Source organism: Pavona decussata, unplaced genomic scaffold (genome assembly GCF_977016875.1).
Source record: "Pavona decussata unplaced genomic scaffold, jaPavDecu1.1 SCAFFOLD_324, whole genome shotgun sequence".
In the NCBI taxonomy this organism is placed as follows: Eukaryota; Metazoa; Cnidaria; class Anthozoa; order Scleractinia; family Agariciidae; genus Pavona; species Pavona decussata.
The window spans coordinates 1,100,940-1,126,180 of NW_028145713.1; the positions used below are offsets into that span (position 1 = coordinate 1,100,940).

Below are 25,241 nucleotides of genomic sequence, written 5' to 3' on the forward strand. Positions count from 1 at the left end.
AAACGAAGGACTTCCATAAGGAATCAAAAGATAATTAGCATCATTCGATTATTTAGGAAAATATAGAAGGGTAAAACCTAATTGGCGATAAATCTCGTAGCAGTAGATCGATAATCAATCAGGGAGTCCAATGAAAAATGTCTAGTGTTTTGGACTGTTCAATATCGCTTTGCGTGACTTTTGTCAATGATCCACGTAAAAGTTGAGAGGATAAATGACGACATGACTTTATCCGGAGAAGAATTTTTATAACCTACAAAGAGGTGTAATAATTTGCACGCAATGTTTCAGTTGGTACAGACCTAGAAAACCGAAGGTAAGCGCGATTGGTGAGTTTCTCTTTGGACAGTACAATGGTTTAATAGAGATGTAACGGGTGATTAACGTCCTCAGTAGTTTAATTTAAACCTTGTGATTACGTGACAAAAAGTGGCGTGACGAATGTCTGTGATTCTTTCACGTGATAAATTTCCCACCTTTCGTACTTTGCTCGATCAAGGAAGCTAGAGTAATTGCAGTCGCTTCGATCTTAGATTATCCCGAGTTGTCTCCTTCTTGCCGTGTTCAGGTAAGTCTGTTTGAAATTTGTGGGCACAAACTTGTGTTTAAACTGGAACAACAGCATCTATTGTTACCGCCAAATGTTTGGAGTGTTTTTGAGTCTGTTGCGGCTCGCGTCGATTTGATCGCTAATTGATGCTAATTTCAGACACGGTTCGAATTAGCATCAATATCATAACAATGTCGGCCGTATTTCCCCTCGCAGACATTGGAGCAACTTACCTTGCTTTCACAAAAGTTCTTTAACACGGCGAGGATGCGAATCCAGGTGAATAAATTTGAATGCTTGAATGAGAACAGCCATTATATTTTAATTAGCGTGCCGAATGTTTTAAATTTCACACGGAAGTTATTGTTCTGGATCACTTTGAGTTTGAGCACTTTGGATACGCTAAGAATCACACACTCAATCAGGTTTCGATTTTACAATCACACGCCGGGAAATATTATATCTGTGGAAGCATGGTTTTGACAATGCATTCCGTAACTGAGGATCCGCCCCCATTTTTGAAAACACCCTGTTCATCGTGCAAGGTGTGATCCAGTGATCGTCTTGAGATAAAGCTCTGTTGACAGTAGGTGGTTGTTTTCATCATCATCATCATCATCATCACCATCATCATTATCAGGTTTCTCAGCAAAAGAAAAGGATGATTAAACCACAAAACCCTTCTATTTGTTACATATTTATTCTATTTGTTACTCTATTTCTGGTTATGGTGAACATGAATTAATTGGCACCGTAGAATATTAGAACCGAGAATGCAAAATTGGAACCAAAAACATGTTTATCATTGGCAAATCGACCAGCCTGTTAATTCACTGGTAACTAGTGCTATGGTAGAAATTATATTGTCTATACTGCGATATACTTTACTATACATGTTTTTTTTTACTGTACTTTGCTGGGCTTGTATGTTATAATATGCAATGCCATTGCTATGCTTTTGCTATGCTAGCTATTGCTATGTTGTGCTGTGCTGTGTTGTGCCATGTTGTGCTTTATGCTGTGCTGTGCTATACTATGTAATTGATATATTACTATGCTATATTGTGCTCTTGCTAGGGCTACACTATGCTATGTCGTACCATATTGTGAAGTACTGTGTTATGCAATATGCTATTCTATTGCTATGCTATGCTATGCTATGCCATGCTATATTATGCTATTGCTATGCCCTCTATGCTATGCTATATTGCTATGGCCGCTGAGCTAATTGCTATGCCATGCTATGCTGTGCTGTGCTATCCTTTGCTGTGCTATGCTATGCTAAGATGCAATCCTATGCTATGGCACTGTGCTGTCAGCTGTGCTATGCTATGCTATGTTATGCTATGCTGTGCTATGCTATGCTGTTGTGCTGTGCTGTGACCACTGTGCTGTGCTATGCTGTGCTATATATTGCTATGTTGTGCTGTGCTATGCTATCAGCTATGCTGTGCCGTGCTTTGCTGTGCTATTAACTGTGCTGTGCTATGCTGTGTTATACTGTGCTGCGCTATGCTATGTTATGCTATGCTTATATGCTTTGCTGTGCAACACTGTGCTGTGCTGTTCCGTGCCATGCTATGCTGTGCTGTGCTGTGTTGTGCTGTGCTATAGCTTTGTTATGCTGTGCTGTGCTGTGCTGTGCTATGCTATGCTATGCTGTGCTATGTTGTGCGGTGCTGTGCTGTGGTGTGGTGTGGTATGCTGTGCTGTTCTGTGCTATGCTATGTTGTGCTGTGTTGTGCTTTTTTATGCTATGTGCTATGTTGTGCGGTGAACGTGCTGATATGCTATAACATGTGGTATGCTAATATGCTATGCTGTGCTGTGCTATGCTATGCTGTGCTTTGCCATGCCATGTTATGCTGTGCTGTGCTATCATGCCGTGCTTTGCCATGCCATGTTATGCTGTGCTGTGCTGTGCTATGCTATGCCGTGCTTTGCCATGCCATGTTATGCTGTGCTAATAATGCCATGCCGTGCTTTGCCATGCCATGTTATGCTGTTCTGTGCTATGCTATGCCATGCTTTGCCATGCCATTGTTATGCTATGCTGTGCTGTGCTATGTTATGCCGTGCTTTGCCATGCCATGTTATGCTGTGCTGTGCTATGCTATGCCATGCCATTGTTATGCTATGCTGTGCTGTGCTGTGCTATGCTTTGCCATGCCATGTTATGCTGTGCTGTGCTGTGCTATGCTATGCTATGCTATGCTATGCTATGCTATGCTGTGCTATGTAATAAATGTGCTGTGCTGTGCTATATTATTCTGTGCTGTGATATGCTGTCTATGCTGTGCTGTGCTATGCTATGCTATGCTGTGCTGTGCTGTGCTATGCTATGCTTTGCCATGCTATATTATGCTGTGCTGTGCTATGCTGCACCGACTATGGTTTGCCAATTGCTGAGCTACTGCTATGCTTTTAATGCTCTGCCATGCCATGTTATGAACTGTACTAAACTATACTATGTTGTGCTATGCTGTGCTATGCTATTACTTAATGCTGGCTGTGCTATGGTATGTTGTATCCCCATGCTATGCTGTGCTACAGGTGCTAATGCAGGTGCAGTATGCTAATACAATTATACTGCTGCAATATGTGGTGCCATACTGTGCTGCGGTTTACTTACCACTATTGCTTTTATTACTGCTATGCTATGCTGTGCTTTGCTGTGCCATGCTATGCTATACAATCTTATCCCATTGCTGTGTTATATATGCTGTACTGTTGTACATGTTGTACTATGCTATTCCTATGCCAGCTATGTTACTACTATGTTTCACTATATGCTGTGCTATGCTGTGTCATGCTGTGCTTAATGCTATGCTTTGCCATGCTCTGCTGTGCTAAGTTAAGCTTTTCCATGCTATGCTGTGCTGTGTTGTACTGTGCTTTCCATGCTATATGCTATATGCTATATGCTTTACTATATTATGTTGTTATATGCTATGCTGTTCTATGCTGTGCTGTGCTTTGCTATGCTGTGTTATGCTATGTTATGTGATGCTATGCTGTGATATGTTATGCTGCTGTGCTTTGCTATGCCATGCTATGAGATACGATGCTATACTGTGCTGTACTTTGTTAAGGTATACTATGTTATGGTATGCTGTGCTATGGTATGCTAGGCGATTTTATGCTTTGCTACATGTATGCTATATATGCTGTGCTTTGCTATGCTATGCTATGCTGTGCTGTGCTGTGCTATGCTAATTGCTTTGCTATGCTATGCTATGCTGTTCTTTGCTATGCTATGCTGTGCTTAATGCTATGCTATGCCATGCTGTGCTTGGCTATGCTATTTTGTACTATACCATGCTTTATTTAGCTATGCTGTGCTATGCTATGCCATCTATGTTATGATATGTTACGCTATGCTACGCTATGCTACGCTATCTATGTTATGCTATGTTCTGCTATGCTTTGCTAATAAGGTATGCTATGCTATGCTATGCTATGCTATGCTGTGCTGTGCTATGCTATGCTATGCTGTGCTGTGCTGTGCTATGCTATGCTAATTGCTTTGCTATGCTATGGTATGCTATGCTGTGCTGTGCTTTGCTATGCTATGCTGTGCTTAATGCTATGCTATGCCATACTGTGCTATGCTATGCTGTGCTGTACTATGCCATGCCTTGTTTAGCTATGCTGTGCTATGCTATCTATGTCATGCTATGTTATGCTATGCTTTGTTATGCTGTGCTATGTTATGCTATGTTCTGCTATGCTTTGCTATGGTATGCTATGTTATGCTGTGCTGTGCTGTGCTGTGCTGTGCTGTGCTGTGCTTTGCTACGCTATGTTATGCTATGCTGTGCTGTGCTTGGCTATGTTATGCTATGCTGTGCTGTACTATGCCATGCCTTGTTTAGCTATGCTGTGCTACGCTTTGTTATCTATATGTTATGCTATGTTATGCTATGCTTTGCTATGCTATGCTGTGCTGTGCTGTGCTGTGCTGTGCTGTGCTTGGCTATGCTATGCTATGCTATGCTATGCTATGCTATGCTATACTATGCTATGCTATACTATGCTATGCTATACTATGCTATGCTGTGCTTTGCTGTGTTATGCCATGCTATGCTATGTTGTACTGTGCTGTGCTATGCTATGCTATGCTATGCTATGTTCTGCTATGCTATGCTATGCTTTGCTATGGTGTGCTGTGCTGTGCTATGCTATGCTATGCTATGCTATGCTATGCTATGCTATGCTATGCTATGCTATGCTATGCTATGCTATGCTATGCTATGCTATGCTATGCATTGTTCCGGCTATGCTATGCTATGTTATGCTGTGCTATGCTATGCTATGTTATGCTGTGGTATGCTATGCTATGCTATGCTATGCTATGCTGTGTTCTGCTATGCTATGCTATGCTATGCTTTGCTATGGTGTGCTGTGCTGTGCTATGCTATGCTATGCTATGCTATGCTATGCTATGCTATGCATTGTTCCGGCTATGCTACGCTATGTTATGCTGTGCTATGCTATGCTATGTTATGCTGTGGTATGCTATGCTATGCTATTGCTTTGTCAGCTATGCTGCTATGCTATGCCATGCCATTGCCTTGCCAGCTATGCTTTGTCAGCTTTGTCAACCATTGTGAGTCTTCGTGAATAAACTTTCATTTCATTTACCCACACGAACGCATTGAAAAAAAAACACACGAACGTCAGAACGGGTGACATTTAACTTGGACTGAAACGTAACGTCACCAGGACATTTCGGAGTCGAAATCCCTGGTTGATCTAACACCTTCTGTAGTACGTGAACCGGATAGTGTAAAAGGCTTGTAAAGCTTGACAAAATGTCTTTAAGTCTGTTTTCCAGTGAGATTTCGGTGGGTGCAGTGATAAGCTCTCTCTTCCTGCTGGTAAAAATCCTGTTTTCTTGCTTCTAGCTAGCCTGTGAATCCAGGCGTATTTCCGGCTGTCGCTTCTCTGTGTTCGTAGGCTAGTTTCTAACCACATGAACGAGATTTTCCCTCCGTTGTTTGCTGCCCTTGGGCTAGCATGTTTGTTTGTAGGTGGCGAAACAGAAAGGGCCTATTATAGGGGGTCGTACTTTCCGTAAACCACCATATTTTGTTCCTTCGAATCCGCAAACCACTTTCGTTTTCTTCTAAAAACCGACACCGCCCTACAGCTTGTAAAATAAGGCAACACGTTTTTAAAATTATATCGACATTCGCCACATTATCCGCCATCTTTCCACGTGCTTTTGTGACCCTTTCGAAGCTTTGAAGCCTGACCTTATGTCAAATTATTTCCCCAACCCTCCCCACATGGCCGGGGACACAGTGGAAAGCCCTGACTCAACTCGTATCCAGAGTCTTCAGGCTTTTTGGTCAGCGGGGCAACACCGGGAAGACTCTGGGGACATCGAAAAAATTAAAATTTTTTGATTGGCTGTTCCGTAACGTTTTCCATTGTTACCACAGAAATCCTGCAGTAAAAAATTCGATGTCCCCAGAGTCTCTCCTGGCGACTAACCGCTGGCCAAAGAGCCTGAGGACTCTGGGTACGAGATTGTGACTGACTTGGTCCAGCCCCCAAAAGGCAACCCTTTGTTAAGAGAGAAGCTATAAGCACGATAAAGTTACCGCTCAGTCTCCTAAGCCTTTTAACTCTGTTTGAATAACCGCCATAAAAACACTAAAAAACCGAAAACCGCGAGCTAAATTGACGATTTTCTGCAACCGCACGATAATTTCTTAACCGTAATAAAACCACTAGATAAATGTGAATGAAACCGCAAAACGGCACTCAAAATTGGCTTAAACCGCCAAACCGACACACTATAAAAGACCCTCATGAGAGGACATTCCTCAAAATTGTGGTCAGGCTGTACGGACCATAACACCATTATCCCGTTTTATGGGAAAGTAGATTTTAAATAAAAGAGTTTAAATTTCCGCTGAGAATTATTAGGGAGAGTTTTGTTCTGTGAGATCAAGGTAAACACGCTGATTTAAACATGCTTTTCCTTTAGGAGAACAAGTGTTTGTCCTGATCTTGAACTTGATGGCAATACAGTCTGCGTCGCTGCTACCAACTGCAACATGCCAAAACAAAAACAAAAACAAAAACGAAAACGGAAAAAGCGAACACGTGTTGGTGGTGCCGCCAAGCGATTCGTTTGCAGCTACTGTAAGCGGAAGTTTAAAGAGTCAGCGAAACTAAAGAATCATGTGAGAACACACACGGGGGAGAAACCTTATCAATGCCAGTATTGCGAAAAACGTTTCTCCAGTCACTCGGCTTACAGGTCCCACGAGCGGATACATACCGGAGAAAGACCTTACAAATGCAGTTACTGCGACAAGAGGTTTGTTAATTCAACGAATTTGCTGGTGCACGTACGAACGCACACCGGGGAGAAGCCTTACAAGTGCAAGTTCTGCAAGAAGCCCTTTACCCAATCAGCAGATTGCAAGGAACATGAACGAAGGCACATAGGAGAGAGACCTTACGCCTGCAAACATTGTGATAAATCCTTTTATTCCTCATCAAGTTGCACGCAACATGAAAAAATACATACAGGGAGAAGGCCCCATAAGTGCACGTATTGCGGCAAGGCCTTTAACGATCCGTCAGCTTGTAGAGGACACGAGCGAATACATACAGGGGAGAAAAAGTATAAGTGCCAATATTGTGATAAGCGGTTTGGCTATTCCGCGCGTTGTAAAGTACACGAACGGGTGCACACAGGAGAAAAACCGCATAAGTGCAATTACTGCGATAAGTGGTTTACCGATATAGGAAATTGCAGGGTTCACGAACGACTTCACACTGGAGAGAAACCTCACCAATGCAAGTACTGCGAAGTGCGTTTCACCCATAGGTCATCTCTCCAGCGACATGAACGACTTCATACTGGAGAGAAAACCCCTAAGCCTTATAAATGCAGTTACTGTGATAAGTATCATACCACGAAAGCACATTGCAGGCAACATGAACGAACACATACAGGGGAAAAGCCATTCAAGTGTCAGTATTGCGACAAGTGGTTCGCTGCTAAAGCGTTTTGCAAGCGACATGAACGAGTACATACGTATACGGGTGAGAAACCATACGAATGCAAGATTTGTGGTAAGTGTTTTAAGGATTTAGCAGGCGTCAGGGCACATGAATGGCGACATTCTGGAGAAAAACCTTACAAGTGTAAGTTTTGTGATAAGCGCTTCAACCAGACCGCAAATTGCAAGACACATGAACGCAAACACTCTGACGAGAGACCTTTTAAATGCAGTCATTGCGACAAGAGCTTTAAAACTCCTTACGCTGTCAAGACACACGAACGAAGACATACCGGAAACAAACCTCATAAGTGCAAGCATTGCAGCAAGCGATTCACCGATTTCTCAAATTGCAGGGTTCATGAACGGGTCCACACAGGAGAAAAACCATACAAATGCAAGTACTGCCAAAAGGCCTTTAGCCAAACGACAACTCGTAAGCGGCATGAACTAATTCATACGAGAAACCAACCTTACAAGTGCAAGCATTGTGATCAAACATTTGCCCGGGCACCATCTTGCAAGAGACACGAACGATCCCATACGGCCGAAGAGGAATAATGAAACTGCCAGGCTGTTTCAAAATTATGGTAAGCAGTGGCCCTCACCCTATTTGAAAGCTAACGTTGTAAAACTGTCTCTAAAATGTTTTCAGATTACACTAACAGAATGCTAACCGGCTATTATCAAACTCATTAATAATTCATCAAGAGAAAACAAAGAAAATCACTACCGTGACCGTGGTTTGGATATGTGATCCTAATTACCATAAAATCTTGCCAACTTTAGCCTTGAATTTCTCCAAGAATTATTGATCATTTGAGAAGCCATATCAAACGCTCGAAAGTGTGTTTCATCAGATATCCAAACACCTCGAAGTCGTTTAAAAAAACTTGGCTCTGCCTCGTTTTTTCAACCTTCTTCTCAGTGTTTGGATATCTGATGAAACACTCTTCCTCGTGTTTGATATATTACTTATCAAACTCATTAATAATTCAAAAGCCAAAGACAAAGGAAATCTGCACCGTGACGTATTAGGGATATCATATGATATCTCGTTTTTGCATCCTTAATTTCTCCTTCAAAATCAGTTTGTTTGAGAAGTTATATCAAACCCTCGTCACAGTGTTTCATCACAATATCAAAAACCTCGAAGTACGTCAAAAATACTCCGCTACGCGTCGTATTTTCAACTCTCTTCTCGGTGTTTGATATGTGATGAAACACAGCGTCTCGTGTTTGATATATTACATAAAAATCAATACTAATCACTGGCGGATCCAGGAACACGTTCCGAGGAATCCTAGGGGTTCTGTTAAAGTTCAGATTTGAAATCTGAGCTTGACTAAGAAAAAGAACATCGCAAATACATGGAAATTTGTAGACAATTTTAGATTTGCTGAAGCCCATCGATATTTCATTGCTTTAGACATTGGGTAGAGCTCACCCTAGCTCAGGTGTTACATCAACTGACAATGACAAAATTTTGCCAGTGTTTATCACCGTATGTTTCAGATATTTCTTCGAAAGAAATTTCAATCTTGCTCGCAAATAAATGCTTTGGTGTACTGAAATTAATATCCTGTTACGCAGTGATACACAATGAGGCAATTTCGTTGGTGCCAATCGTGTGAAATGTAAGGTAACAATTGGACCCCACCCATCCAAAATTTCTGGATCTGCCCCTACTAATTATTCTTTTGCGGCAAAGCGAATTGAACTCAATTCGAAGTCATTTTAATAAATTTGTTGACTCCAAGGTGCCGCGTTGTGATTCAAGCACTTTGGAAGTGAATTTTTAACAATTCCAATGTCAAGGGCGCAACGTTAACCAGCCACATATTAAAAGGCGACCCTATAAGTTAAGGGGCGCTTTCTAATTCTATTTGTCAGACAAGGTCAAGGCAGCTCAGGTTGTAAATGGAATATGCCATTTTACTGACTCCACACATTTTTTGAAATAAGAAATTTTGAGGATAGTGTGCGCCATTTCGATGGAATTTGAAGGACTCGGGTATATTACCATTTCTCTGGGCTTTTGTAAATTCCGTTTGTAAACTGAGCGGTCAGGTAGAAAGTGTCCTAGGTATTGTTAGAGCCGTTTCAGTCGATTATAAACTTGCAAACAAAACGGATGAGTATACGCAGAGAAGCCTTCTAAATGAGTGCAAACATTGCGATGAGTCATTCAACCTGCTGGTATGGCACTGCAAGGAACACGATCGTCCCGATAAGAAGGCAAATCGCAATGTTCGCATTGTCACAAATTAAAATATTTTTCAATTTAAAATCTGGACATCGAAAATCAGTGAAACGCGAAAAGTGCTATTTCATGAAATATCTCTCGCTACTTCCTTTGTTAAACACACTGTTGCTTTGCTGTCACGGTCGCTTCAATTCGAATGTTGCACTGTAGCAGTAGACCGTATTCGTATTCTTGGTATTGAGCTGGAACTAGCTTGCACACGAGGCTTATGCAGGGAAATCTTTTAACATGCAAATAGTTTCTAATATATTCCCCCGCAAGAGCCTCCATTGCAAGCCCGATCCAGTTCAATACCGAGAATACGAATATGGTCTATTGAGAGAAAAAAAAAAAAGACCGGTAGGAAGATAGCAATCGTGTTGAATCCAAGGTTGCGTTCGATTGACTAATTCCGGAATTTAATAAGAGGAATAGCTGTTAAATTTCTCTTTTTAAGAAATTTGGGAGGCCAATTCTGCGAATTTTTGCTAACACATGCAAATTTAAGACCCGTCTCGCACTTCAGTAACTCCTAAAGCCTTTTATGAAGGATTTCTTGTCATCGTTGTATGTGTTCCTATTTCGGAATTGGGTCAATCGAACGTACCCCAAGTCATGGTTTCAAATGTTGTTGCCCAAAAGAAAAATCGGCCCGACGTACAGTAGCCGAAATCTAGTTCATTAACCGACCTCAGTTTAAGTTTCCAAGGGAAAGTGTATCTAAAATTTCAAGGTGCGAAATCTTAGGAAACCAAGGGTAGAACCTCCTGGGCCCGGTTGGTCGAAAGCCAATTAACGCTAATCCTCCATTAAAAGTTAACCGAGGTTTTCATCTGTTTCGTTAAAAATAGTTTTAACAGCTGCTTTTAAGCTAAAGAAAAGTCTAAATCAAAACTGAGGGGGGGAAAATCTCTGGGAAAACTGCTTATTGATTAGTAATTAAACTCGAATCAAAGTTCACGTTAGCTCAGGATTTACTTAATCGGGCTTTAAAAAGCTGTGCCCAGAAAATCGCTGCTCAATAGTTGTTGTTGTTTTTTTTTGTTTTGTTTTTTTCGAATGGTCACATCTCGGGATGTTTTCCTCATACTTAGCGTTAGAAATACATCGAGTAGCTGGATTTCTTTACGAGATGTTTACACCTGAAACAAACCTAAGTTCATGTATAGGCTAACTTGGGGGTCTATCTATTCAAATGAAAACTACTGCTAGCACACCATACCTTCCAGTGGCAGTTTATTCTTCTGGCCGTTACCTTGTGCCTGTGAACTGATGAAATCCTAAAGGTATTACCATGGTCAAACCAGATTTTTCAGGAAATTGATAACCTCTTAGCAGGCGTTCAGGCATGGTAAGTCTGGCTTAAGATCTAGGACAAGACTACAAACAGGGTTTTCATATATACCATGCAAAACCACACTTTTCGAATTCAAATAGATAGACCAGGGTAACCCTGATTTTGCAGGAGCTGAGTTACCAGACTTACCACGCGTCCAAGCCTGTTAAGTCTGGTCTAAGATAGTGGTTCTTTAACTCAGACTACAAACAGGGTATAACCCCAAATTGGTGGTGCAATGGTTATGTCTTAATGGATTATTGGGCATTGAAAGTTAATTTTTCTCTCATCAAGCTAGTGTCGTTGAAAATACTGTTTGGTAGTTTCTTGCAAAATTACCTCATTTGAAATTCGTTTATGTTGTTTAAACGAATAGGCTTTGCTTTATTTCCTTTATATTACAAGGCGTTTATTAGGATTTATTTCATCTTTATTAATCTGTAGGTTGTATGGCCATGTGAGATTCTCTAGTTTGTTAGTTTTTGTGGTGAGTTTTAAGGTCTACTTTATAATAATACCCTACTTATCGGGTACAGCAGTTTTCAGTTGAATGTGAACACTCGAGGCAAATACAACTAAATGGCTTCAAGCGCAAGAAACGCGGCGTTAGCGTGCGTGCAAGTCATGATTTTTGTTTCGGTTAATTTTACTTCTAAGTGGTCTAGAAAGTACCCTGCGTAAAGCAAAACCAACCAAAAGCGGGGCTGCTTTCGATACCCAATTGAAAACTGTTCTATGATAGCCGGAGGAGATTATTTAGTAGTATGCATGCTTCCGGCAAAATGGGATGAATATTCAAGGGATGTGGGCAGTTATTTAGAGTAGATGTTAGGTCGATACTGAAATTATTTTTCAAAAATGCCCCAGGTGGGAATAAAAAATGGATTATACCTTTTACAGATATTGGATGCCATAAATTTATTATTTTTGTAGGCTTAAAAGACCTTGACCTGTTGATCTATAGTTACATTTTTTCTCTATATCTTGGTTTTGAAACAAAGTACATCAATTAGGAAAAATTCTTCCTCATATCAGTCTTGCCATTCCTTATTTGTTTGTTTCTTTGATAATTTAAAGTGATTACTTTTAACTTGGATTTGTGAATAAACGGCTATTATTATTAAAAGTGGGAGTAATTGTGAACATCCGAGTGAGGGATAGAGCGGTTTCAATTGAGTGTTTCGAAAAGCAATGTTTTCGCATTTGCCTTGGTTTTGCTTTACTACTTTCTGCGATTGGTTGGCAAAACTCGCGCCACCTTTTCAGCCAATGAGAAACAAAACAAAACTGATTGTGACTTGCTCGCACTCGTTTTCCCGCGCTTAGTGCTGGTTACACGTACTTGCTTCGAATTCTGATTGGGTGATTGCTCCGATTGCATTTGTTGTGATTGGTCAAAGTAATCACTGTAGTTTCGGTTTTTACGACACTCATTTGAAAACTGTTCTATCGTCGCGGGAAATTCTGCTAGTGAATCGCAAGTCAAGTGTTGAATGAAAAATTGAAACGTAGAGTATATTATAACACAGGAAGTAAAATTTTAATGCAAATAAAAGTTCTCGACAACGAATTCACAGAATTCTACAAAATGTCCTTAAACTATGAATATAGCTAGGCTACGGAAATTTTAAAAGTATTTTTTATTAATAATTTGTTATTTTGCTATCACACAATGATTTAAAAATTTGTACAGGCGCATGCTTTCCACATTGGGTGCTCGTTCTTTCTATGCTTCTGCCTCCACACTGTGGAACAGCCTTCCAGCAAATATTCGGGAAATTACGTCACTTAGTATTTTTAAGAAAAAACTTAGGACATATCTTTTTAATTTAGCTTACTACAAGTAATTCTTAGCAATGGCATTGGGGGTAGTTAATTGTTTATTTTAGTATTAGTTTTTATTGATATTTCTTATAATTCTTTATAGTTATTATATTTTTATATAATTTTTTTTTAATTCGTGTAAAGCGCTTTTGATCATTCTAATGTTAAAAGGCGCTATATTAAGTGAATAAATTATTATTATTGTTACGTCTAATTAGAACATTATTATATTAAGGACTTTGTCACAAGCGGCAGCGCTCTAAACTTATGAACTGAATGTCATCTAATAAAGTTACTGTGTTGTATTGCGTTACAACTTTCATTTTTTGCTTGTAATATGGGAAACGTTATTTTGTGTAAATGTCTTTGGAACAGATTTTTCTTGAAGATCTTATTTATGCTCGCGCTTTTTGCTTCAGTGGCTGACGTTAAATGGCATTGTGACGTTTGGCGTTTACCGTTCGAGGTATAACCTAAAAATACTTGCACCGTTTAAGGTTACCCGGTACCTTCAGAGGTGTCTTCAGAGGTGTCTCGCGTCCAAGCGATGTAGCGCGTCCGGTTTAAACTGTAGATACCTGAACCCTTATATCAAATTAAAGCTTATAGAGCTGGCTATCCATGCAACTAAACCAAAAATTTTTTAGCGCTGTTTTCTCGGATAAATTGTTTTCACTTGGAGGAGCCACTTCAAAGAGCTAAAACTCAATAGGAATTTGTTCGTTTGCTTTCAAATTTGGACAGTAGCTAGTTTAACATATAAACAACAAAAACGTGTCTGCGAATTTTTTCTTTCCAAATATTTTTTTCTCCGAGAGCGATTTTTGTTCGATTACTCCACACTTTTTTCATCCTATTTCGAAAATACTCGATAACTTTTCACTGCGATTGAATATGGCAAAACGCAGACACGTTTTTTTTAGCGCTTTGGGTTCGGAAACTGAGGAGCAAATTAAATTAGCAAAAAATAAAATTCACTTTGACTTGTAGCTTTAAAAAGGTGATTCGGACGCTCGCAATTAGAGGGCGTGAAAAATTCGACAATTCATTTTATTTCAAAATTCTTGGTATAGCGTGATAACCTGCTCTATAAGCTTTAATTTGATATAGGGGTTTAGGTATCTACCGTTTAAACTGGACGCGCTACATCGCTTAAACGCGAGACACCTCTGGAGGTATCGGGTAACCTTAATAGCAGAGTGCTGTGACGTCACATGACAGCGGCCTCCATACCCAGTAACCCATTTCAGAGTTGTGTTCTTAGTGACCTGGCCTCTGAGTGCAAGCGAGGCTGGAGTTAACTTTGTTTTGATAGAAACCTCACTGTTTTTCGTATGAAAATGAAAACTAGTTAGCATAAGAACGACACTTTTTATAAGTGAAAAGAAGTGAGGTTTTTATCAAAGCAAAGTGAACTCCAGGCTCACCTCGATTTATCCAAAGACCAAGTCACAGAACACACAACTGTTTTTTGTAACCATAACCAGTGTTGTTTTTCAAACAACAGCAACTGAAAGTTCCACATTTGCCATTTCGCGATAAATTCCCGGGTGGGGGGGTACTCCCTTATATGGGCTATATAGGTATGTGCGGCCTCAAAGGGTATGGTTTTTCGGCCGCTTTGGTCATAAATAGAATATCGATTTTAGCCATTTTGGTACTAAATAGGGTAGGAAAAATCGCAGATTTTGGTCATAAATAGGGTAAGGGTTTTGGGAAGCGGGCCGCATACCCCTATCCAATTTTTTGGGAGTACCCCCCCCCCTCCCACGGGGGCTAAATTATTCCTAATTTTGAACGTGACATAAAAATCCAGCTTAAATATCTTTTCCCCACTTCTCGTTTTCATGTTTCAGAGTTCGTAAGTTAAGTTGATAATTTAGAGCTAACAGAAATTATTTGGCACTGCAATCTAACTACAAACGCAGTTTTCAGACCAGTCGGACTATTTTTTCAACCAATTTTACCATCTTAAAATCAAGTATTTTCTATGACCGTGTCAGGACTTCATCAATGGTTAGAGATCGATGGGGAAACTGCCACGTGCTTTGAAATTTATTTATCTTTACTAACTACAAATGAGTCGAAGCTGTTATGGTTAAAAACAAAAAAATTCGGCACGAGACTCAGCTGATTATACTTAGTACAAGATGAAAATAAATAGCCTCAAATATGAAGCACCCCACTTTCTGTCTAAGTTAAACTGAGGATCCTCCCTTTCGGTCATCTCGAAATAGAGAGAGTACCCCCCTCCCCTCTCCTCAGGCTAAATGTTTGAAAAAGCGATTTTTATTTGACTGACGTAAACCCAAAACCAAAGCAATTACCCTGGCTGGCCAATCTAAACAGTTTCTGTCTCGTCAGTCACGCAACGCTCGGGGAACGTCTCTGTATTGTCAAAGTGTCACCTGGAAGCTAAAATTTCTCTAAAACTATCCTAAAGTTTTTTCATTCGAAATTTTGTATCTAAGCCTAGAGCGAAGTAAAGCAAAACCAAAGCAAACGCGAATAGACCATTTCCAATATATTAAAAGTCTAGTTTGGCTACGAGGCGTGGGGGGGGGGGGGGGGGGGAGGAGTTAATTATTCCTCTCTGCACCTCAGCGTAGTTTCTATTGTTTTATCCCCCCAAGCCCAGAAGCCAAGCTAGAATTTTAATATATCGGACTGATCGTCTATTACTTTGAACAGTCAGTTTACTTGATGGTTTAGGTTATAGGGTTATGACTTTCCCAGCAGTTATGTGCATGGCCTCCTTACACTTTTATAATTATTTTATAACAACCGGTTTGGTTGCCTATGATTTCATCGGTCAGTAAGCTCGATTTCCGCCGCTCCCGCGGGTCCGGCTTTCGGTCAGTGGATGAGCAGTTTCCCTGCCTGCCGTGTAAAAAAGGGACTTTTGTTGGAAGGGAAATAGGCGGGCGGTTTCCCGAGCTCTTCATCCTATGCTTGTTTATACTTATAATTACATCATCGCACTCTACAACTGGGATATTTGTTTTTGTCTCAAAATTCGCATTTGTTTGAAAACGCATTTTTTTTTCTGTACTTTTTTCACCTTGCAAAATGCAAATGAAGCCTGCAGAAACATAGGCCAGCGGCTGACTATCATGGCGCCAGTAACACAGCGGCAAAATGAGTGCGCATGCTCCGGGGATTTGTGATTCAATCGTGAATCGATTACGAATGCTCCACTTCAATCGCCAAATTCACACCTGTTACCAAAATATTTTTTTTGTTGAATAAGATATGTGATGGAGCAAGTTCGAAGGAACCTTTCCTGAAAGCGGCAACCTTAGCTATTTTGATTTGGGCTTATCCACGCGAAATGAGAACAAGCAATTGAAATTTTAAAAAAGCCGCCATTTTGCCGAGTAAGATTGCTCACGCGTGACGAGCATGCGCACTCATTTGACCGCTGTGTGAGCAAGGGCTGGTTTTCGTTCTTATGTAGTGTTAGAAGGAACAGTGAAACAAGGAAGCCTAGAGACGGAAGTAACTGCAAGTAAGCGACGCTGGAAAAAATATTTATGAGACATTGTGAGCCTCAATAGAGTTTGAAATTTCAAACAACAGAAACTTCCGCTTTAGTGAGCGAACTCCACCAACTATCCGTGAAATTCGTGTTCCTTTTTTTGGGTGCGTTCTTAACTTTTTCCAGAAATCTATTACGATACTTCCGGTTTGTTTCCGTATGATGAAATTATGAATGCTTTGAAGTAAGAGAATTAAAAATGACAGTGAAACAAGAAAACTGAGATAAGGGAACTTCCGTTAAACTTCCCACAGGATAAAAATTAAAACTTGAGTCTCAGCTAACCAACCCTAAAAGGTTGAAATTTTCCAATTAACTACATTTATCTCACGTAAACGTAATTTAATAAGTTTCAAGCGCAAAAAGGTTAAAGATAAATCGCGTATATATGATTTCTACAAAAAAGCATACATGCGTGGCAAAATACTTTTTAACCTCCAAAGGGTTAAAAGAGACCCACTGTTTGGACTTCAACCTCTCTACTTAAATCTATACTAAATCTCTACTCTAAGTTAATATTTAATTTAAAAAATCAAGGTGAACATACCTAATTGACGAAAACCAAGAAGAGAAAACGATGAAACCCTAAAATCAAGGTGGACAGTAAAAAGTTTAAATTTACACACAGTTTTTCGTTTAATATTCACATGATAATGATTCAATACCACTAACAGCCGTTTGTTGACTTTTTTGTCTGACAAGCTTGACAAGTTTCTTTAATTCTTTGGCAAAGAGGTAGTTTGTCTTGGGAAAAGGGAAAATCCCTTTTGGCTTGTTGTTTTGTTTGAGACGTTTTCCATTGGCTTCTCGTGTGATTCGTTGACAAACAGAAAACATTTTATATATGGTAAAAACCCTAGATGACGTAACTTACGATTTGAAATACTACACTATACATATAATGTAGTTTAATGTTTTAGAGATGAATCACACATTCTCAGACGCCCTATAATTAGTATCAAACCCCCTGAACATTTCTCACCACTTCCATTTTACTTTTTCGAGTGAAACTGAAACTGTCAGGAATTAAGCCATCTATTTTAGTTGTTGGTTCATTGGGTCACTAAAATGAGCGGATCCATTTGGAGTTGGTAAAGAGTTTTGTGAAAGATGTTTCACAGGGAAAATCACAAGTCCTAAGTATTTCGTTCTGAATACAGAAAGGAATTATCGACTCTAAGGATTAGAACAGAACGTGGTTATGTAGATATTATTTCCATGTCGTCAAAATTATTGAGACTAAATGGGGCCTAATAATATTTAAGAAGGTGTTCCGGGAATCCTCCCAGCTTAACTCCTCAGATCGTCAAAATAATATTTGAGAAGGTGATCTGGAACTCGCGTAAGCGGCCATGCACCTCGGCTTGGCATTTTGGAAGATTGACTGTGCATGGACGGAGAGGGACACAAACAAACCAATATAAGGAGGGAGAGGGACACAACCAAACCGCCCGCCCTCATCAAGGAACTTCAAAGCAGATAGTGATCAGTCCGCAAGAAATAATAACACAAAACCTGGCCGAAATAAAAAGTTCCTTACTCGAAGTCCAACTCCAAGTCCAACTCGGAGTCCAACTCGAACTCGAACTCGAATCCAAATTCGATGATTCGGGATTGCCATTATTTAACGGTTGAGATCTAGTTGTCAGTTTATCAGGAAAACTAATGACAAACTGTCTGAAACTGTCGGGTTTGTCGGAGAAATCCTTAATATACTTTTAAAATAATATGTAAGGTAATTTGTTGTCTGCCAAAAAACCCAGAGTCTTGCGGGATATGCTGTTGCTTCCCATGACCAACAAAGAAGCATGTATAAAATTCTCAGTGGCAAAACTCCGTCAAGCAATGCAGCAACGTCCACCTCGCCGAGAAGAAAGGATTCCAAACCCAGGAGCTCGCGTGTTCCAGTTAGAGTATAAAATTCCACTTCACAGCAAAGATAGCAAAATTAGCGAACCCAGGCACTGTTTGCAGTAGCCAACGTCAGTGCCATTAATATTCAGTCGCTCGTTCTCCTTTGTTCAAGGGAGTCTGAGAGCTCGACAAATACGCGCTTGAAACGACGCCGACATTTTATCGAGTCTTCAGATGAAGAACATTTGTAAGCAATGTCAGTGAAAGTGAAGCAAACTTTTGTCACTCCTTAAGTTATGTGTTGGTTTTGACGTATTTTGACATCTTTATGTCAACTTTCTGTTGGCTTAGACATGTTAGCCAATCAAAAAAGGAAGAGTGTAATAGTTTACGACTATTGAATGACTTTCCCTCCTCTAATGGCCTCTTCGATTTACATTTTCACAACCCATGTTTATTTTACTAAACCCTTCCCGAAAACATGAATTGTAATTTTGTGACTTAAAGAAAAGCAGAAATGAGAAAATAGGTCGCGTTTTTCGGTGAACTCTGACTTTCTTGTCACGTCGCGTAGAGATAAAGGACAAGCCTTTTTTGTACAATATTCCTTGTGGTTTTCCAGCGGTCGCCCCGTCTGATGTACACAATCCCATCCTATTTAGGTTCAAACACAATTTCTAAGATTTTCAACACTCAGTGGTCATATGATAAAATGCTTATTGACAGAGATAGGTCGGGCTTGAGGGGAAATATTTGGCTCTCGGTCTGGGCGTACCTCCACTCAGTCAATAAGATAAGAACAATATGAACGGAAACCGAACTCGGATGAAAACTGAGAAAAAAACAGAGTTACGCTTTCCGTTGGAATCAAACTCGCGCTGTCCTGACGGTTGGGATTTCCTGTTAGACTAACTAATAAGTCATGTAACTACGCTCACAACACATTTCTTTCTTATCATAACAGATGCTGCAGAAAATCAGGCAGGCGCGAATATAAGAAATCAAACAGAAATCGTGTCGATGGGTTGCGCGAACGCTATCAAAAATCACTTTAGCTCTGACAAGCGATATATGGGTGAAAGAGGACGAAAGGAGGTTAATTTCATATGAAAGGAGGATTGCTCGCAGTTTCCTCTTATCCTTGAGGTAAAACCTAAATATCTCTAGATATTTTTTTAGTCTTAGCAGGCCAGTCACTACTGCTTTTCTATTTCAGCTTCTTCGTTAAAAAGTTTAGAAGAAATCTCGTTTCGAAAGTACATCATGAAAACTTCCTGTAATAGAGGAGATCTTTCCTCGTTTCAACCGACAGGTTAGAATTTCCATTCATGAAAAGCTGTCAAAACACATGCAAATGAATTTCTCTTTAGTACTTCCTGCTATTCAGATGCCCACGTTTGAATTATCATTGCCTGACGGCGGTACAAAGTGAAGCAGATGCTAACCGTACCACACAATCTACTTCAAATCTCAAGAAGCGAAAGCAGGAAACATTTTACGCATTGCTTTTTGCTTCAAAGGATCGACCATTGTACGTTCATTAATATCTGCGTACTCATGCCTCATTTAGTCTTTCTACAACGTACACATCACCGTAAAATAAAGCTTAAATTTTGTTAAACATTTACTTTGCAAAAGTCTGCAGACATAGGACATTAAAATATTAAACACAAGGAGGAAGAGGGACACAACCAAACCGCCCGCGCTTAAGGAAGGATTATAGGGCTGCTCCAAAACAGATAGTGATCAGAAAAAATTATACACAAAACCCGCTGAAGGCTGGTGTTGGCTGGCCGAAATATTACAACAACGCCTTTTCGGTGATTGTTTCAATACACAGAACGAGTAAAAATTCGCCAACTTTGCAATATGTAAATAAACAACTTATCTATTACAGATCAAAACCTCGCCGTTGTACATCGGCGAGGTAAATGCCTATGTATATAAAGACACTAACATCTCGCCGATCTACAACGGCGAAGTGAATGCCTATGTATATAAAGGACACTAACATCTCGCCGTTGTACAACGGCGAGGTAAATGCCTATGTATATAAAGGACACTAACATCTCGCCGTTGTACAACGGCGAGGTAAATGCCTATGTATATAAAGGACACTAACATCTCGCCGTTGTACAACGGCGAAGTGAATGCTTATGTATCTAAAGGACAGTAAAATCTCGCCGTTGCACAACTGCGAAGTGAATGCCTATGTATCTAAAGGTCACTAACATCTCGTCGTTGTACAACGGCGAGGTAAATAACTATGTATATAAAGGACACTAACATCTCGCTGTTGTACAACGGCGAAGTGAATGCTTATGTCGAAGTGAATGCCTATGTATACAAAAGACACAAAAATCTCGCCGTTGTACAACGGCGAAATGAATGCTTCGGTATATAAAGGACACTAAAATCTCGCCCGGCCGTTGTACAACGGCGAGGTAAATGCCTCTCTATTTAAAGGACACTAAAATCTCGCTGTTGTACAACGGCGAAGTGAAGGCCTCTATATACGAAGGAGGCTGAAATCTCGCCGTTGTACAACGGCTACGTGAATGCCTCTGTATATAAAGGAGACCGAAATTTCGCCGTTGTACAACGGCAAGTTAAATGCCTCTGTTTGGGAAATCTAATAGGAAAAAGAAACGGTCCTTCCTTTCTGTAACTTATCTTCCTAAATTTTCTGTAAGATTCGAAGTACCCCCAATTAATATAATTAAACTCCTTAAAAAATGATATTAAAGTTTCCATTTCTCTTCCAACTTTTTTTTACACATTTAACATCTTTTGTATCATAAATGTTAAATCATTCTCTGCCTTGAGCATTTGTAAATCATCCCATGTATATAGTTATATATTTTCAATGTATTATTATTTGGTTATACGTCCGACACTAATTTATTCTATCCTATTTTGCGAACGCCTAATGATATAAGCCTAATGATAGTTAGGCGACGGTTTTAATAGAAAACATAAAGAAAATCTTTGCTGATAAAGATGAAATAGTTTTGGATCCAGCCCTTCACGTTTGGATTGACAGTCCATTGTTAGAATGAATTTGTGGGGTCAAACGTAATTTCTTAGTCCAAAATTGAACTTTTGATAACTTCTTACCCCAATTTAAAAGCCTGAGGACTGTCATTCAAACGTGAACTGCTGAAGATTTTAAACTACATCGGAAACGCTGTTTTATTTATCTGTATAAATTATATAAATTAAAACATTTACTGTTTTTTGTATTTACAGTTAAATTGCTGGGGCGCTTATTCGAAGGCTAATTCGTACTTCATAATTTCGGCCTCAAAATGACATCAGCCCAGGTATTCGATAGTGCCATTGCCATTTTCACGGTTGAATTCAACTTCAACTTTACGTCCAATAAGAGCGTTTCCTGGTGAACACAATGCAGACATTCTATCAAATATGTGGCCGCCTTAGTGCTGTAAGATTTTAGTAAGCTTGCTGGCCATAGGTTAGAGTCTACTTCATGCGTAGTCCTAAAACGGACGACATTGCTAAGAATCAAGCATTTGCTGTGTATGGAGATAATGACAAGGCTTGCTATGTAGGACAACGGGTTATATCAGGGAAATAGGATTCCCAGCAACGAATGTTGCTTTGTTAAGGTTACGCGGTACCTTCAGAGGTGTCTTCAGAGGTGTCTCGCGTCCAAGCGATGTAGCGCGTCTGGTTTAAACTGTAGATACCTGAACCCTTATATCAAATTAAAGCTTATAGAGCTGGCTATCCAACTAAACCAAGAATTTTGAAATAAAATGAATTGCCGAATTTTTAGCGCTGTTTTCTCGAATAAATTTATTTCACTTGGAGGAGCCACTTCAAAGAGCTAAAACTCAAAAGGAATTTGTTCGTTTGCCTTCAAATTTGGACAGTAGCTAGTTTAACATATAACTGAACAAAAACGTGTCTGCAAATTTTTTCTTTCGAAATATTTTTTCCCGAGAGCGATTTTTGTACGATTACTCCACATTTTTTTCATCCTATTTCGAAAATGCTCTATAACTTTTCACTGCGATTGAATATGGCAAAACGCCGACACGTTTTTTTAGCGCTTTGGGTCCGGAAACTGAGGAGCAAATTAAATTAGCAAAAAACAAAATTCACTTTGACTTGTAGCTTTTAAAAGGTGATTCGGACGCTCGCAATTAGAGGTCGTGAAAAATTCAACAATTTATTTTATTTCAAAATTCTTGGTATGGTTTGATAGTCAGCTTTATAAGCTTTAAATTGATATGGGGTTTAGGTATCTACAGTTTAAACTGGACGCGCTACATCGCTTAAACGCGAGACTCCTCTGAAGGTATCGGGTAACCTTAAAGACCAAAAAGGAAAAAAAAAATTACCAACTAATTAGTCAATGGTCTACAAAATTTTTGCTCAAAAAAGAACATCTGATTGAAACACATAATTTTTAATTTGTTAACACTTTTTTTTACCATAACTCCTTAACTCATGGTTTTTGGCTGGAGAGGTTTTTTTTTTCTTGCATGTTATATTGACAAACGAAATTAATCACAGCCACAAGCAAAAGTATCATTACCATTTTTTGGTCTTTCTTTTCTTCGTGGACGTTGCGAGTGTCGCCGTTTATCCGGTGGACCTGAAAACATTCGTACAGAGTCGTTCTTTATTATTATGTAAACGTAGAGGCTAAAAATTGTAAGTACCCAACATATGAGTTAACGGGCCTTTTGCATAGTCAGCTAGAGATACTTAAATTTTGAAGATTTTTTCCCTATTATTTGGCAATTGATGTATAAATTAAACAATTATTGAACGACTGTCGTTGCGCCAAAACAGCAGCGCGATTGCTTAACTGTTTTTATTGGCAAAAATTGGCAACAGATTTCGAACGCTATGCGAAGAGGAAAATAGCCGAATGAGTGCCTCAAAAACATAACCAAAAAAACAACAAAAACAAAACAAAACAAAAATACCTCTAGAAGGATGTCACCAGTCACTAGTCACCAGTTTGCTTATTCCTATGTATGCTCTTGAAACAAGTAATGATTTGGAGTTATAACTGGCATTTCGAAGGTGCGCTCTTCACGTATACACACTGTACCTGTGTGAAAGGAAAACTCCTTACCATCGTCTGACCGTGAATACCGTTTCCTTTTACGTCTATCGTTTCTTCGTCCTCTCGCCTCGTCTAAGTTGTCTCGGTAGGATAACGAGACATTCATGGACGCTCCTATAACTTTTGCAGCCTGCACTCGATCTTCTCGATAGATATTCTCCAGTAACGGTTCTAAGCTATTGCCTCTCTCCGGAATCGATTGCCTGTTGATAGACTCGACTGGGTTGTTTGTGTTTGGCGCTTGCTCCCACGTGTCTTCAGACAGTAACGTGTATGCACGTTGTAAGCTTCTTCCACAGAAAGGTGATCGTTTATGTTCCTCAGTCTATTTATTTTTCTCGTGAGGGTCGATATGATGTTCTCGACAGCGCCTTTGAGGTTGGTAGAAACATCTCTGAAGGCCCCGAAGTCAGAAGTAGTGGGCGTGTCTACAATCTTCATCGCGAGAAACGAACATGCATTAGTGCCGTCCAAGGCAGCGATATTTTCCTCAAAAACGTTCACTATATCCTTGTCCAAAGTACCACCGTTAGCATTATAAGCCTGGGCTATAGGATATTACAAGCTTCTTCTGCAACTTTACTTTGATGATTGGCTAAGGGCTGAACAGAAACAGCCATTTTTCCATCGTCTTCATCTCCTTCGTGGTCCATTGGGCAGTTAATAGCAGCAGGAATCGACTCGGATTGCCGCCCACTACTGACTGTACTCGAACCTATTTGTTTCAGCCATGCGAACACTTGTGACATTTTTGGCCTGTCCGAGGCATTACCTGTCCAACACTTTGCTATAATTTCGCAAAAGGCTTCCCCCACTAGAAAATTGAGATCTGTTAACGATGGGCGAACGCCCTTCTCAGCGCTTGATACAATCAATTCAGGGATTTCGCATACCCCGTGCCATGGATGAGGGTTTGATGGGAAAGCAAGTTCGTGCAGGAACAAAAATTGTGTATACCGTGCACCGGGCTTTGCAATTTCTGGGGCAATAAATGGAACCGTACCCACTAAACGACGGTAAGATTCCTTAGTGGCATTTCTTCCTTGAGAGGCTTGTGACGAGGTTATAGTTAATGTTGTTTGCTTTTGCTGGTAAACAGCTTCTCCAAAATCCCCAATTTTAATGATCCATTCTGAATAAGAGGGACCTCCAGAAATAAAATAATTGGCCGCTTTCACATCCCTGTGAATAATACCTTTTGAGTGTAAGTATGCCAGTCCTTCAGCGCCAGTATGAGCTATATGCAATCGAATGTACAGAAATGGCCGCGACCAAGATGGCCGCCACACGTGGTCTCTGCTCTCTCTTAGTTTTTCTAACCTGCTGGGCATCTTATGCGCACCAGAGCTTCGCCGACTTTGCCGTGATAAAAACATCAACCTTACCGAGGATATCTACGTTATTTATTCCCGTAAGAATCTCGACTCGGGTTATATTGACCAAGCGCTGCATCACAGCTCCACTTCGCTTGCAGCAAAGGAGTTGGTCCAAACACGGGTACACTTGCCGTTCACCTCCAGATCTGAACCGAGATATCGACATTACTATCTATATGGACATCTCCTTAAACCCCGGTCCTGAGCGCTGTCAAAGTGACGGTTTACGTGCTCTGTATCTGAACGCTAGGAGTTTGAAAGCCTATCTCGCTTCCGATGACAGCCGTACACGAAGGATTTGCAAAATTACCATACTTCAGGAGCTTGTTTATAGCGGCGACTTCGATGTTGTCGGGATCTGCGAGACTTGGCTCGTAAATCACTCCAGG

At 40.1% G+C, this 25,241-nt stretch overlaps 1 protein-coding gene and 1 long non-coding RNA gene across 2 annotated transcripts; one reads left to right on the forward strand and one right to left on the reverse strand.

Moving 5' to 3' along the window:
- The first annotated feature begins 285 nt into the window (after positions 1-285).
- Positions 286-13,285, forward strand: LOC146453711 (uncharacterized). Its single transcript, XM_085096364.1, has 2 exons — positions 286-568; positions 6,549-13,285. Exon 2 carries the CDS (start codon positions 6,619-6,621, stop codon positions 8,134-8,136), a length of 1,518 nt encoding a protein of 505 aa, XP_084952490.1. The 5' UTR covers positions 286-568; positions 6,549-6,618; the 3' UTR covers positions 8,137-13,285.
- Positions 13,286-21,686: 8,401 nt separating this feature from the next.
- LOC146453712 (uncharacterized) lies at positions 21,687-23,747 on the reverse strand. Its single transcript, XR_014859460.1, has 3 exons — positions 23,486-23,747; positions 22,937-22,996; positions 21,687-21,766 (listed from the first exon to the last, which is right to left on the reverse strand). It is a non-coding gene; the product is annotated as an uncharacterized LOC146453712 (long non-coding RNA).
- Between the last annotated feature and the right edge of the window lie 1,494 nt (positions 23,748-25,241).